General features: G+C 41.1%; 1 protein-coding gene across 1 annotated transcript in view; it reads right to left on the bottom strand.

Annotated features, from left to right (window-relative positions):
* kirrel1b (kirre like nephrin family adhesion molecule 1b) overlaps positions 1-15,693 on the bottom strand; it is a 51,802-nt gene extending 36,109 nt beyond the window's left edge. The window contains exon 1 of the mRNA XM_061839620.1: positions 15,587-15,693. Within this exon, the coding sequence (XP_061695604.1) occupies positions 15,587-15,693 (107 nt within the window). The remainder of the gene's footprint in view (positions 1-15,586) is intronic.
* Positions 15,694-15,942: the final 249 nt, after the last annotated feature.

Genomic DNA, 15,942 nt, shown 5'->3' with positions numbered 1-15,942 from the left:
AGAAGAGCAAGCCGGAATATTGCTTCAAACACACGAGTGTATGAGAGCGTTTCAGCGGCGTGTGAGAGCAACAATTTTTTAAAGTCGTGAGTGTGGCAAAAAACACTCAGTAGTGCGCACAGGCGCTTTTTGGATGTTTGTGTGTGAGAGCATTTTAGTAACCTGTGTGAGAGTTTCACTCGTCCATGTGGGAGCATTTGGGTCATGACCGTGAGAGAGTTTCATTAATTTCGTTTGGAGCATTTTAGTCACGTGTGGAGTGTTGCCACGGTTACCTTGAAAAAGTCTTTTAGTTCCTTTACTGATTACTTGATTTCAAAAGTAACTAAGTTAGACAAGAAGGAATTTTTCAGTTGGTTTCAGCAGCTGCCAAGCGGCAGTAATATCACGTATTTCGCTGTTAGGAAATACCTGGACTTTCTTTGCACTTTTATGCGACTGCACAATCCCCGTACATCGTGTAATAAACAATCACTTCACAATGGTTTTCTTCTATTTGTTGAAAAAAAAGTGGCATTTGGTTAAATGCTTTTCATGTTTGGATATCTATCTATCTATCTATCTATCTATCTATCTATCTATCTATCTATCTATCTATCTATCTATCTATCTATCTATCTATCTATCTACTATCTATCTATCTATCTATCTATCTATCTATCTATCTATCTATCTATCTATCTATCTATCTATCTATCTATCTATCTATCTATCTATCTGTCACAAGGTACATTTGGTGAGAGACGTTATGATGTAAAAGTAACTGTTGTTGTATTGAAAAGGTAACGACAGTCTAATTGCTTTGCCTGGGAAAGTAATGCGTTATTTCGCTCGTTACTCAAAATGGCAGATTTTTGGCGACTACTTTCACAAAGTATTGCATTCCCGCCATCACTGCATGTGTGAGTGTTTCACTGCCGTGTGGTCATGTGAGATTGTTCCAATCGTCACTGTGTGTTACAATGTTTATGAATTGTGTGAACGCATATTTCCACAGTAGGTGTGAATGTGCACGAGAGAATAATTATGATTGTGTGAGTGTGTTTTAGTAAAGCCTGTCAAGTCGTTTCAGCGGTGCATGTGAGAGTGCGTCAATAGCCGAGTCTTTTATTATTGTGTGTGTGACTATTTCAGTCTTGTGTGTGTGAGGTTAGCCTTAATTATGCCCCCTGACAGCTCCTCGGAGTGAAGAACGGTTGACTCATGTTGTTCATGGGGAAACCAGAAAACCAGACTGTGGCTGTGATTATTGAGTCAGCTGTCTAAAGCTCATAGAAAAACACTCGTTTACACGTGTTTGACTGACTCGCTGGCTGGCTCACAAATTATTTCGTGGGGGCTTTTTTTTTCTTTTCTTTTCATTCTGATGTTTTCTGTGTTGTTGTTGCTGGAGAGATGCCACAGTGCAGCTCATTGACATGAGCGAGGGGGCCTGTTGCCGTGTGTGTGTGTGTGTGTGTCTAATGATGTAAATGAACTTTTTTTTGTAAGCGAACAGGAGAGAGATTTAGAAAACGAGGCTGTGTATGATGACTGACGTAGATTGCTCAGTGGTTGCGCAAATTAATATTTCAATATATTTGAAGAGCGACACGGTGCATCAGCTGAAAAGCGTGGTCTCACAGTTCTGAGGTTCCGGGTTCAATCCTGGACCCGCCTCTGTCGAGTTTGCATGCTCTTCCTGTGTCTGTGCGGGTTTCTTCCGGGCACTCCGGTTTCCTCCCACATTCCAAAAACATGCAAGATTAATTGGACACTCTAAATTGACCCGAGGTGGGATTGCGAGTGCGGCTGTCTGTTTCTATGTGCCCCTGTGATTGGCTGGCAACCAGTTCAGGGTGTACCCCACCTCCTGCCCGTTGACAGCTGGGATAGGCTTCAGCACTCCCTCGACCCTCGTGAGGATAAGCGCCAAAGAAAATGGATGGATGGATATATTGGAAGTTGTTTTTGTTTGTAATGTGCACTGCTGAAAAGTGGTAGTACAAGAACATTTGTTGTACTTATTGTTCAATCACATATGATTTGTATAGCACTTTACATGCATTAAAAATGCAACCAAAAGTGGTTTTCTGCGATAGAAACATCACCAAAAATTGGGGAATAAAGACTCACCGCCCCCCCACATACAAATGCAAACACACAGAGACAAACATCATGTTTACTGACTACTGGTATTGAGTATGTGTCAAATTGGTGGTGCAGGGGCCAGATTCCACCACAACATATTATGTGGCCCACGAAAGCAAATTATGCGTGTCAACTTCATGTTTCTTGCAAACATATCAAAACTCCAAAATGTCTTCACTTGTAATACGGTTGAGAAATTTCAAGCACTTATTGTTGCAAACCCACTTTTAAAATGTTTTTAATCTTGCTTAAAAAACATCATTCAAAGGCTTTTGATTTCAAAACTGCTGATGCATCAATTTATTTTGTTGTCAAAATTCAGCGGTTCACAGTCAGAAGTCAGAACTTCTATGTAACAGAAGAGTCTCCGCTAGGATAAAGGGCAAAGTTTATAAAACAGTGATGAGGCCGGCCATGATGTACGGACGAGAGACGGTGGCACTGAAGAAATAACAGGAAGCAGAGCTGGAAGTAGCAGAAATGAAGATGTTGAGGTTCTCGCTTGGTGAGAACAGGTTGGATAGGATTAGAAATGAGCTCATTAGAGGGACAGTCAAAGTTGGATGTTTTGGAGACAAGGTGAGAGAGAGCAGACTTAGATGGTTTGGACAAGTCCAGAGGCAAATGAGTGAGTGTATTGGTAGAAGGGTGCTGTGGCGACCCCTAACGGGACAAGCCCAAAGGAAAAGAAAACAGTCAAAAGTACTGGCTCAGAGTGTGTGTGTGTGTGTGTGTGTGTGTGTGTGTGTGTGATTGTAGAAATGAGTGCTGTGAGTCACATTTGTCGGTTCTCGCATGACATGGGCATTGACTCATCTCTGGAGCCGGGCCAGTGTTGAGGCTGACACTTCTCAGGGAAAGAGGAAAACACCAGGATGCAGGAACAGGAACGAGGTCAGCTTTAAGTGGTGAACACCGCCGTTACCCTCACAAGGATGAGCGCATGCAGTGTTTGGTTTTTTTTTTTTTTTTAATGGCCACTGCTTTCAAATCACTGTGTTCCAGTCGCAATTCTCAACAGATCTTCGTTTAAACTTCATTTTATTCTTAATTGGTTTTAAAAGAAGAGCCCTATTGATTTTCAGACGGGGCCCGGCAAGTTTGTTGAGGTAGTGGAAGGCAAACAAAAGCTATTTTAGTTTAAAATTCCTGGTGAATGTGATTTCACTCAAATAATCTTCTTAAACACTTTCAGGGATCGTTTATTCGATGGCAAAGCGAGAACCCTGCTGACTTTTTAAAAGTGTTTCGAAAGTGTTTTCGGTACGTCCTTTACACTAATGTATGTCGATGCTACACACACACATACACATTAATATACTGTAGATGCACGCAAACATGAGTACAGGTACATACCACACACACACACACACACACACATGCACACTAACTCTCTGTTGTTGTTTGTTGATTTCCCAGCATCCCCTTGCCGCCTCTTTCATTTCCCTTCCAGCGGCAGCGCAGCAGTGTGACGCCAATCGCCAAGGAGATGGCGAGCAAACTGAGTGCTTACCGCAAATCACACACACGCACAAAAAAAACCTCAACCGAGGGGCATATAACAAACATACACCTACCCCCACATGCACACGAACATGCATACAAAAACATGAATCAAGCGAATTCTGTAGAAGAAGCACATACACAAGTCATCCATCCATTTTCTTAGCGGCTTATCCTCACAAGGCTCGCAGGAGTGCTGGAGCCTATCCCAGCCATCATCTGGGAGGAGGCGGGGTACAACCTGAACTGGTTCCCACCCGATCGCAGGGGACATGGAGACAGACAACAGCCGCACTCACAATCACACCTAGAGGCAATTTAGAGTATCCAATTAATGTTGCACATTTTTGGGATGTGGGAGGAAACCGGAGTGCCCGGAGAAAACCCACACAGGCACGGGGGAGAATATGCAAACTCCACACAGAGAGGGCCTGGATTGAACCCCGGGTTCTCAGAATTGTGAGGCCAACGCTTTCCAGCTGCGCCACCGTGCCTCCCACAAGTCATTCATTGGGCAATATAAGTGACCAATCAAGAGCTATAGAGGTTTGTTCTCCTTCGTGGCCCATGCAAGAAAAGTGTAATGTGTATCCATTCATCCATTTTGTTCTGCTTTTCCCAGATATAGACAGACACACATGCGCATATGGACAAATGCACGTCGGCAGCGACACACAATCTCCCTGCAGCCCTGCCTCTAAATGGCTTTGTGCTTTCTTACATTTCATTTCATCTCTTATTTCACTTTTATTTCTTTTTTTTCTATTTACGACACGCTCAATTATTCATCTTCTCTTTCTTTCCTGTCCGATTTCTTTCCATCTGGTGGCAATGATGATTAATTTACCTCTTCTTCTTCCCTTACTTCTTTTTCTCCTTCTTCTTTTCTGCTGCTTGCTCCTAATTGGTTCTTACGAGCACTAAGTGCGCACACATGTAAGCACATGCAAGCACCCCCCCCCCCCACAGCCGGCCCCCAATGTTGCTTCTCCTTTGTCCTTAGAGCACATTGTACACATATGATTGTATTTGCATCACCCAATCAGCACAAAGCATGTCTGTGTGGGTGTGCATGTCTGTCTCTCCGTTTTTTAGTAGAGATGTGTGTAGCACTGACAGTCATCCAGTCATTGCCATGTATTGTGGTCCCTCGCAATATTGCACTTCACCTTTTGAAGATCCAGTGCATAGCAGATTTTGTCTTTCATATTTACTGTATATCGTAAATAATAAGACACGTTATTACCATATGGTGTAATCGTTACATGGTAAAATAAATGCTTACAGACTTAAACCATGAGGAATAGTATATAATAAGAGTCTGGGGAGAGTCATACAGCTTTATAATTTGGTGTCAATAATAATAGTTTAAAAACAAACGTTGTTGCTACTCTCATATCCAATCAAGTGAAGACCGAGAGATTATTGTATTAATCTATCCGTAAACCAATGCTGTGCTGTTTTATGCCACTTGTGGCACTGGAAAGGCTAACTGGCAAGGCTAACAAGGCTAACTGCACGGTCCCCCGATCATAATGCTTGTATAAGAAGATTGCTTTTGTGATTGGAATAAAGAAATGGAAATATTCTGCAGACAGATCCAATTTTGACAAATCCATGATAAAACCGGCACCTTGTACAATAAAAATAATCCATCCATCCAATTTCTTCACCGCTTGTCCTCACGAGGGTTGCGGGGGCTGCTGGAGCCGATCCCAGCTGTCAACTGGCAGGAGGCGGGTACACCCTGAACTGGTTGGCAGTCAATCGCAGGGCACATTGAGACAAACAGTCACACTCACAATCACACCTAGGGGCAATTTAGAGTGTCCAATAATGTTGCATGTTTTTGGGATGTGGGAGGAAGCCGGAGTGCCCGGAGAAAACCCATGCAGGCACGGGAGAACATGCAAACTCCACAGAGGTTGGGCCGGGATTGAACCCAGGTCCTCAGAACTGTGAGGCCAACACTTTACCAGCTGAGACACCGTGCCGCCTAAAAATAACCCACAAAGTAAAATTATTTTTTTTCATCTTCCTAGTTGTTGTGCATGATAGAAATACACAGAGCTAGAAATAATCCACAAAGTCAAAAATGTCCAAGACATGATCAGTCAAATAAACGTCAAAAGGCAATGACCGCTCTCACCATGATAAACCCATCATTCAACACAATAAACAATAAACACAACAACCAGAAATAATCCCCAAAGACAAAAAGAGTCCACAGCACCATTGGTCAAGCAAGAAGAAAGCAATTGCTCCTTACCTCAAATTATACATAAATTATTTCTATTGTGCTACCTTGCACATGTGATGGCTCCGCTCACCAGTTAATCATCGTGACCGACACCAGGGACTGAAGGGGTGTAGGTTCTAATCCCGTCTCTGACTTTTTGCATATTGAAGTGTCCTTGGGCAAGACGCTGAACCCTAATTTGCTCCCTGTGGGCCCGGCAGCACGTTGCATGGCAGCAGGCGCCCATTAGTGTATGAGTGTGTCTGTGTGTGTGAATGATTGAATATGAGGCTTAGTAAAGGACTTTGGGCACTGTGATGGTGTAGATAAAGTGCTATATATAGTAAGTGCACCCCGTTTACCATTTAGAAGTCAGCAGAACGATTCGGAACAATCCAGATAGTCAAGAAAGAATTTAACGGCGGCCCAGCAACAACGCACGTCGACGCAGTTATTCACGGCAAAACCTTGAAGGATAGAAATCGACACAAGGACCAGAAATAATCCACAAAAGTGGAGGCCAGGAGGAGACAGGCCATGGGGGGATAGAGGGGTTGCCATGCATTTAAAGAGGAAAAGCAGCATTGATTATTAAAGTGAAATGTGTGTGTGTCAGCCTTGCTTCCAGTGTGAGCGTGCGCATTCCCAGACAATGCGGCATCCGCGTTATTAGCCACATCCACCGAGCGCGACCTGGCCCGCTGTGCAAGCAGATGAGTCATTATCCAAATAAGCGCCGCGCTCAGTCAGCAGCGACCGTTACTTCCTCTTCAATAAGAATCGGCGATGTGAGCGCGCCGCTCAGGCGGAACCAGATGATGAGATTCCAGAGGAGGGAGAAGAAATGAAGATGAAGGAGGAAAAAAATGAAAGAAAAGCAAAAAACAAGCTCGGAGAATAAAAGTTGGAAGAAGCCGAAGAGTTAGACATGAAATGTTCTAGAATGAAAAAGTGAATACATGAGAAGGACGAAGGTTTGGCTTCGAACAATCACAACACTAAAGTCATGAAATACTGAAATTTATAAACTGGATACTTTGAAAGCTGTAAGTTTTCTATTTTTTTAATAATTTTTGGTTGTTTCACTTTTTATTCTATATTTTAGATATACTTGATCTTTTTTCACACGTAGTCTTTATTGTTTGCTATATGTATTGTATGTTATATTGTATGATTGATTGTTATTTCAGATACTTAATTTATGGCTTTCAGATGTATTTATATTTATTTTTCATCATTTTGTATATTTTTATGTATTTTCTATTTATTTTATAGTATTAATTTTCCATTATATCTTTAAATTATTATTTCATGATTTAATTTTATATCATTTTGGTGTATTTCATTTGAATGATTTATATTTATTTTAGGTAATTTTCCTATTTTTGTTTTAATTTGTATATATTTCTTCTACATTTTACATGCCCTTTATGTTTTCATTTATTTTATATCATTTGGAATATTTTCTGTTTATTTATGTAGTTTTTTAATGTATTTATTTTATGACTGAATGTGTTTATATTTATTTCATGCTATTTTGTACATTTATATTATATATTATACTATATAACTGTATTAATATATCACCTTTTGAATTTGTTTTCCTGTTTTTTAGTGCAGTAAAATTTTGCACATTTTGCTTTTCTACATTTTCATATTTACATTTTTGATATTATTTTCCCTATGTATTTATACTTGAATAAATTGTATTTATATTGTTGGCATTTCTTTTTAGCTTCCCCCACTCCCAAACAACTCAATTACTGTACATATCATTAATTAAAAATTATTACATTTGATAAATACATTTATGTTAAATGTCCACAAAATAATAATCATCAGCATTAGCAAGAATGAATAAAATATTTGCTGTTTGATTTTTTTAAGAAGGTTAAATGACAAGTAACAAGTCGCTCGGGTGTCGGACTTGGAGGACTTGCAGTTCGCGTGTCTGTGTGTGTAAAAAAAACATAAGTAACCACTTCACTTATTTACACGAATGCTCTCCTGACGTATTTGTGTACTATTGAGGCAGACATGAGCAGCCGTGAGGAGCCTGGATGAACTCCATGACGCGGTTTCCACGGTTTCCACCTTTACAAACACACACACACACACATTGAGTGAGTGATTGACGTGTCTACAGACTGAAAAAGGATGAGTACAAATAGAGCGGTGGTGTGTTCTGGGTGGGGGTGGGTGGATGGGAGTGGGATGGGAGAGGGTGGAGGCATGGAAGCACAGCCCGGAAACAAATTCAAACGGACAGTGGAACGCCAAACTGAAAAGACGGACAGACAGACAGACAGGCTGGCTGGATCAAGGGATAAATGAATGGAGAGACTGTTTTTACCTTTTTCCTCAAGTGGAAAAAAAATATATGAAAAAATAGAAGAGGCCAAGAAGTGATGCCAAATGAACAACACCAAATATTTTGTGTGTTGCATGAGATCATTGTCATTGGCAGTGGAACTTTTGTCAGATTTGAAATGATTCATCCATCTATCCTTTTTCTGAGCCGCTTATCCTCACGAGGGTCGCGGGAGTGCTGGAGCCTATCCAACCTGTCAACGGGCAGGAGGCAGGGCACACCCTAAACTGGTTGCCAGCCAATCGCAGGGCACATGGAGACAGACAACAGTCGCACTTACAATCACACCTAGGGGCAATTTAGAGTGTCCAATTAATGTAGCATGTTTTTGGGATCCAGGAGGAAGCCGGAGTGCCTGGAGAAAAAACCCACGCTGGCGGGACCGGGATTGAACGCTCTCTCCCGTATTGGCCGTCAACCGTGAGCCCAATGCTCTACAGCTGCGCCACCATGCCACCTTTTGATATAACTGTATATTTATTACATGCTACTTTACTTTACATTTTGTGACTTTCTCCATCTATTTGACACGATATTGCCTAAATTATTCACTCACCTATGATTACATTGATATCATGTGGGAGGGCTCTCAAAAAGGTTTCGGAGTGGGTTTATGGTATTTTCTTTTTTCACCATTCTTCCAGGAGCATATTTGTGAGGTCCGACACTGACAAAAGAAATCCACTCCTAAACCTCGTGGAAAGCCTTCCCTAAAGAGTTTAAGATGTTATCACTCCAGAGGGTACACCAATGACATTAAACAATTTGGCTTAAGAATGAAATGCCAATTAAATTCATTTCTGAGTCAAAGCAGATGACCAAATACTTTTTGCTATATGCTAAGAATTACAATGGTCTTATAGTTTGTATTATTTCATGAATTCCTAAAACTTCCTTTAAAACTTATCTTTTTGGTGTGTGTGTGGGGGGGGGATTGTAAAACATACGGCAATGAAAAAAAAATACACTACCAATGCAATGTTACATGACTAATGGAAAATATTATTCAGTATTGGTAATGTTTTAGTAAACAAACATTGATGTTGCTGGGGGCGGGGTGATGAGGGGGGGGCAGTTTAATGCCATTTCTATTCATTTGAATGGGACAAAATTATGATATGAGCTTTTTAAAATTGTGAATATGGTCAACAAATGAATTAAGGTCATCTCTCAAGAGACTCCTGAATTTATTTGTTAATATTTTTTTATTTTGAATGTATATTTTGTCCTCTATTCTTCTTAAAACGTCACAAATCATTTTAACATGAGCAACACAACATTTGATTCATTTTAATAAAAAAAAAATACTAAATCCCCAATTTTTCTGTAGCATACGCCTTTAGGAACAACATTTTATTTCAAAATGATTTGTCTACATAGTAATGTACACAAGTGGCACATAGAATAAAAACTTTTGTTGTGAGTAAAACACTTGTACGTTTGTGATCGCCAGGTATCCCAAAGTTTTCGATTCTGATCATGTCAGCATCATCACGCTGAAAGCGGTGACCATTTTTGCGAAAATCAAAGCGAAAAGCCAAAGTATATAGAATATTCCAACTTTAACCGTCCAGCGGGGCCATCTCACCCTTGTAAATGTAGCCCGTGGATGCCAATAAAAGTAATTATTTCGATTTGAAGAGACCAGCGCGGTTGTGTTAAACGGTTACTAAGGACCTTCCAGGCTGCACATGCAGGGAACATTTGATCACCTAAGAGACCAAAGAGCTCAGCTAAATACATTCTTTTTTGGGCTTATTTCCACACAGTCATTTCACAGCTAAAGGCTGCGCTTTGTTGAACATTCACCTTGCATTTGAAGTTACTCACAATATGCTAAAAAATGTTATTTTGCCAACGATACACATGTCACGATACAGCAACAAGCCTCACATTACAGGAAAACTGAACTGAAGGAGGAAAAATTTTTCAAGTTTTTGACTTGTATACAACATAATCAAGTATGAATTGATTGAATACAAACTTTGCAGTGATATCAAGCTGACACAACATTTTGAGTTACATGGTTGGCAAAAAAAAAAAAAAAAAAAAAATCAAATCCTCAGTAATTGTTTCAGAACCAGCCGTCCATTTTCTTTGCCGCTTTTCCTCACAAGGGTCGCGGGCAGTGCTGGAGCCTATCCCAGCTGTCAACGGGAAGGAGGCGGGGTACACCTTGAACTGTTGGCACCCAAATGCAGGGCACATAGAGGCAAACAGCTGCACTTACAATCACACCTAGGTGCAATTTAGAGTGTCCAATTCATGTTGCATGTTTTTGGGATGTGGGAGGAAACCAGAGTGCCCGGAGGAAACCCATGCAGGCACGGGGAGAATATGCAAACTCCACACAGGCGGGTCTGGGATTAAACCCTGGACCTCAGAACTGTGAGGCAAACACTTTACCATTTGAAATCGTTCCACACGGTTTAAGATTTTTTTTTTCTTTCAGAAATTCCCTTTTTTCCTTAGTGTTTAAAAAAACAAAAACAAATCAAGTATCCATCCTCTTTGCTGTGTCATTGGAAAAATACAATGAAACACCTGAAGGATTCCAACCAAGGGTGTGTCACAGATTTAAAAAAAAAATCTTTTAAGGTTTGAAAAATGCTTGGTCTTAGCTACACTTGACACTTTCAATAAAGGATGAACTAAGTGTGGTAGACTGCAAAAAAAAAAAAAGAACAGGTGACACAATGCTAATGGCCAAGCTAACATGAGATTTAAAAGAGCGAAACACCACAATCGGCGCTTAGGTAGTACAGAACACTTATCAGACGTCCAGCTGGAACCACATTCAAGTGGAGAGTAACCAACTAAAAACAGCAAATTAGCAGTTGGAGAGGAAATACTGTAGTCCAACGGGTGCACAGGAAGTCCACAAGTTTGAAAACCTGAATTTTATACCGTGACATGAATGTTAGGTTGTATCGCCCAGCACTTTGCAAAGCCCCCCGGCCTTAAAAAAAAAAAAAAAAAAAACTAGTTGATTAAAACTCATTGACAGGTTACGTAACTTTTATGTATCAGCGCTAGCTTATTTGCTACCAAATAAGTGGGTCACCTAAGACATAATTTCAAGGGGAACCCCGTGTTCCGCATCTAAACGCTACAGTACAGAGTTTAAAATAAAACACGCCTGACACTTGAAAGGAAACGTCTCTCTCTTGATGTAAAGATGAGACGTTCAAAGCACCGCCGAGGTAACTTGTGCCGACATCACAGGAAAACTCGATGAATGTTCAATGTTTTCTGGCCTGCCAAGTCGCTTTTTGGCACCCACGACGTAGAGGAAAATGTGAAACCTTCGCTGCGGGAAGTGTGGGGGGGAATGTAAAGGGAATTTTTGAAATGCAAGCGGGATGCGGCGGGGGATACGACGTATGCAAATTACACCCGGCTCCGGTGGGCCCAGAAACGGATTGATTCCGCATGCAGACGTTCCAACAATTGATTTGTAATGGGTGAATTGTCGAAGCGGGATGACGGAAGCGCTTTTTTTGTTCCTCGGATGGAAATCGCGGAATGTGTTAGTGATTCTTCTAAGCGGCAGATAGAAGTTGCCTTTTATCCTTTACTCCCACAAAGATCTGTGTGTGTGTGTGTGTGTATAGCCATCCAACTATCCATTTTCTTACCCTCACAAGGGACGCGGGGCAATCACACCTACGGGCAATTTTGAGGCTTTACTCAACGGACCAAGCACGTTTTTGGGATGGCGGAGAAACTGGAGCGCCGGGAGGGGACCCACACAGGCACGGGGAGAACTTGCAAACTCCACACAGGTGGGGCTGGGATTTGAACCCGAGTCCTTAGAAATGTGAGGCAGATGTGTTAACTACTGCTCCTCCCAAAACAAATGAATGTAACATAAATATAAAATTTAAAAATAAATCCATATTTAACAAAAAGCATTAACCAAATAAAAAAAATTTACTAAACTACTTAAAAATGTGAAACATTACATTATCATGATATAGACCTAATATTACAAGATAACTATGCCAAATATGTAATAATATAAATGAACTATGTAATAAACATACTAAATTTAAATACGTAAATAAACAGTGATGTCCGGCACCCTTTTTTTTTTCAGACCAATACCGAATTGTGCATTCACTCTTGAGTACTTCCTGATACTGACACCAATACCACAAGTATTTTTTTCCGTCCAATTCCAGTGAACACAACGACCAATAACTGTGATCTAAGATCTTTTTCTTTCCTTATTTCTTGCGTACAAGATGATTCACCAATGGGTCAAACAGGTTCGCCTGAATTATCGGTGGCTGTTTTCGGCAACCTTCATGGGTATCGATATCTGGTATCAGTACTCAATTATCCCTAAAATATAATACATCTAATAGACAGTATACCAAAAAATGCAAGCGATCTATGTAAAACTATGTCCAAAATCTAAATAATACATCCCCCAAATGGTTCCAGCCCAGCTCTCCAGCTCCCGGTAGCCCCTCCCCCACCCCCCTTCTAGCTGTCACTTTGACTATTTCCATCTGTCTGTTTATCTGTTTATCTGTTTTGCCTCTTTGAGGTTGCCTAGCTGTCTCTCACATGCACGCATGCACGCACAAAAAAAGAAAAAAAAATTGACGGGCACATTCTCACCCGCCTTCCTTCTCCAGTCTCCTGGGGGTGAGCTTACGCAGAGGAAGTGGGACAAGGAGCAGATCAAACTTCAATCTGAACTCCCCCCACCCCCCTTGCCCCAAAACCCTGACACACATGTGAAGCTAATTGGCTTGTTGACAGTGAAATATTTAAAGCCGCAGATGAATTATATAAAAGGAGACATTGATTGTGTATTTGCTGCATGATTAATAAAACATCGACGTCCTGCATGCTTCTTGTGTCTCCTCCAGCTCAAACAAACACACACACACACAAAAACTGCGATGCAAGGAAATGAAATAATAAAAGCAGTGGATGTACTTTTCAAAAGTGTTTCCTGGTCTAGGTCAGAGTGTCACCGCTGCCTGTTCACACTTTGACACATTTTCGCACTCCGCTTGGCGCTTTCTCCACTTTTCTCACTTGTCTCTTTATTTATTTATTTTTTGGGGGGCATCCACACTGTTGACTCTGAGGCTGCACAGAAGAAAAAAAATTGAGTAATAGCTTGAAACAATGAAAGAGTCAAAGGAAAGCATTTTTTTGGGATAGAAAACCGCATAGAAATTATTAGAAGAATTGATTCTTCTTCTTTTCCTTTCGGCTTGTCCCGTTAGGGGTCGCCACAGTGTGTCATCTTTTTCAATCTTAGCCTATCTCCTGCATCTTCCTCTCTAACCCCAACTGCCCTCATGTCTTCCCTCACCACATCCATAAACCTTCTCTTTGGTCTTCCTCTCGCTCTTTTGCCTGGCAGCTCCATCCTTAGCACTCTTCTACCAATTTACTCACTTTCTCGCCTCTGGACATGTCCAAACCATCAAAGTCTGCTCTCTCTAACCTTGTCTCCAAAACATCCAACTTTGGCTGTCCCTCTAATGAGCTCATTTCTAATTCTATCCAACCTGCTCACTCCGAGTGAGAATCTCAACATCTTCATTTTTGCTACCTCCAGTTCTGCTTCCTGTTGTTTCTTCAGTGACACCGTCTCTTATCCGAACATCATGACCGGCCTCACCACTGTTTTGTAAACTTTTCCCTTCATCCTAGCGGGGACTCTTCTGTCACATCGAACATCAGACACCTTCCGCCAGCTGTTCCACCCTGCTTGTACCCGTTTCTTCACTTCCTGACCACACTCACCATTGCTCTGTATTGTTGACCCCAAGTATTTGAAGTCATCCACCCTCGCAATTTCCTCTCCCTGGAGCTTCGCTCTTCCTCCACTGCCCCTCTCATTCATGCACATATATTCTGTTTTACTTCGGCTAATCTTCATTCCTCTCCTTTCCAGTGCACACCTCCATCTTTCTAATTGTTCCTCCACCTGCTCCCTGCTTTCACTGCATATCACAATATCATCTGCGAACATCATGGTCCAAGGGGAATCCAGTCTAACGTCATCTGTCAGCCTATCCATTACTACCGCAAACAGGAAGGGGCTCAGCACAGATGCCTGATGCAGTTCCACCTCCACCTTAAATTCTTGTCACACCTACGGCACATCTCACCGCTGTTCTGCTGCCCTCATACATGTCCTGTACTATTGTAACATATTTCATACATATTTGATACTCTGTCATACGCTTTCTCTAGGTCTACAAAGACACAAGATTACAGAATTGATTATTCACTCAAAACCCATTGTCTTTTTATCTGAAAAATAAAAAAGTTTTCTTTTTGTCCTCACATACATTTGCAGATACTGTACATCATTTTTAATTTTTAATTACAGTATTACATTTTTAATCACAGTATGCTTTATCAATACTGGATTGTAACTGACAAAGAGTTCTAAGTTTGGTTGGTTTGGGTTTTAAACTACGATTTGGGTTTTTTTAATTGGGTTTAGCAGTTATGGTTTTCCGCAGAGGGCTGTTATGAATGTGAAACTACAAAAGCAAATAAAAAGTTGATTGTCAACAAGAGTGAAGTTTAAGACAATGTGCAATTTTGGATTTTTTTCTGGAAACGCAGAAGTCGATGCACATGATTTGCTATCATGGGCCACATAAAATGATGCAGCAAGCCGAATCTGGACCCCGGGCTATGAATTTGACACCTGAAGATTAGGGTCTCTACTTAGGATTTCAAACAGGAAGAGGGTTAGTTCCAAATCAAGAGTTTCAACATGGGACGAGGGTTTCTAAGTGGGGTTTCAACACAGGTGTTTCTAATTGGGCTTTCAACTTAATTAGGGTTTGAAATTAGGGTTAGGCTTCCAAATTACAATTTCATGCCTGGGTTAAGGCTTTAAACGGACTATGGCTTCAAAATGAGGCCCTCCCAGTTATCATGGATTTTTGACGTCTATAGCCGTTAATGGCAGTGAATGAATTAAGCCTGGGTAAGAATTTAAAAATTCTGCAAAACCTCGCCGTGGTGGAAATGAGCTTACTAACTCGGCTATTTCTGTCCAAGGTCATGATACAACTAAACTGTACACAAGATCTTGCAGGTCTCCACATGCTCCTTGTCAAAGCAGCCTCAGCCGCTATTGATTTGAAATGTTACCAGAGGTTGCATCACAGGCTGCACACCACTGCCACAGCTTTCCGCATCACTGCCTTTTCTCATAACTTCTTTTACGACCAGCCTACCTTCTATAGCCTCGTTTTTAATAGGACATCCTAGAAATACAATTAACACAACGGCAGCCACACATCTAGCCCATCAGATAACTGCTGTGGTAAACTGTGGGATAAACTTACCAAAGCTGAGGCTTCTTCGTCGATGAAATGTATAGTTCTTTCCACTTGAGTTCAGTGGCTCCGTTGTAGAGTTTTTCTTGTTGTTTCAAGCTATTATGAAATAACATGCTCTAGTTTATGCTTCTACCTGGTAGCTACTGCATCTCATTAGCGACTTGGGCTATGTTTGTACTGCAGATCATTTAGATTTTTTTTACACAATGCATTGTCATGTCACTAATACAATTTTGAATTTTTCATATCCAACTCGTATATGGACATAAATCAGCTGTGCATCCGATAAGACCAGTCCGAGCCCCCAAAGCGCGCTCTTCCGAGCTATTTGTCATCAAACGGTGACAAATGTCACAATTGCT

The sequence above is a fragment of the Syngnathoides biaculeatus genome, chromosome 13 (assembly GCF_019802595.1).
Source record: "Syngnathoides biaculeatus isolate LvHL_M chromosome 13, ASM1980259v1, whole genome shotgun sequence".
NCBI classification, from domain to species: Eukaryota; Metazoa; Chordata; class Actinopteri; order Syngnathiformes; family Syngnathidae; genus Syngnathoides; species Syngnathoides biaculeatus.
This window is presented reverse-complemented; position numbering and strand designations above follow the sequence as displayed.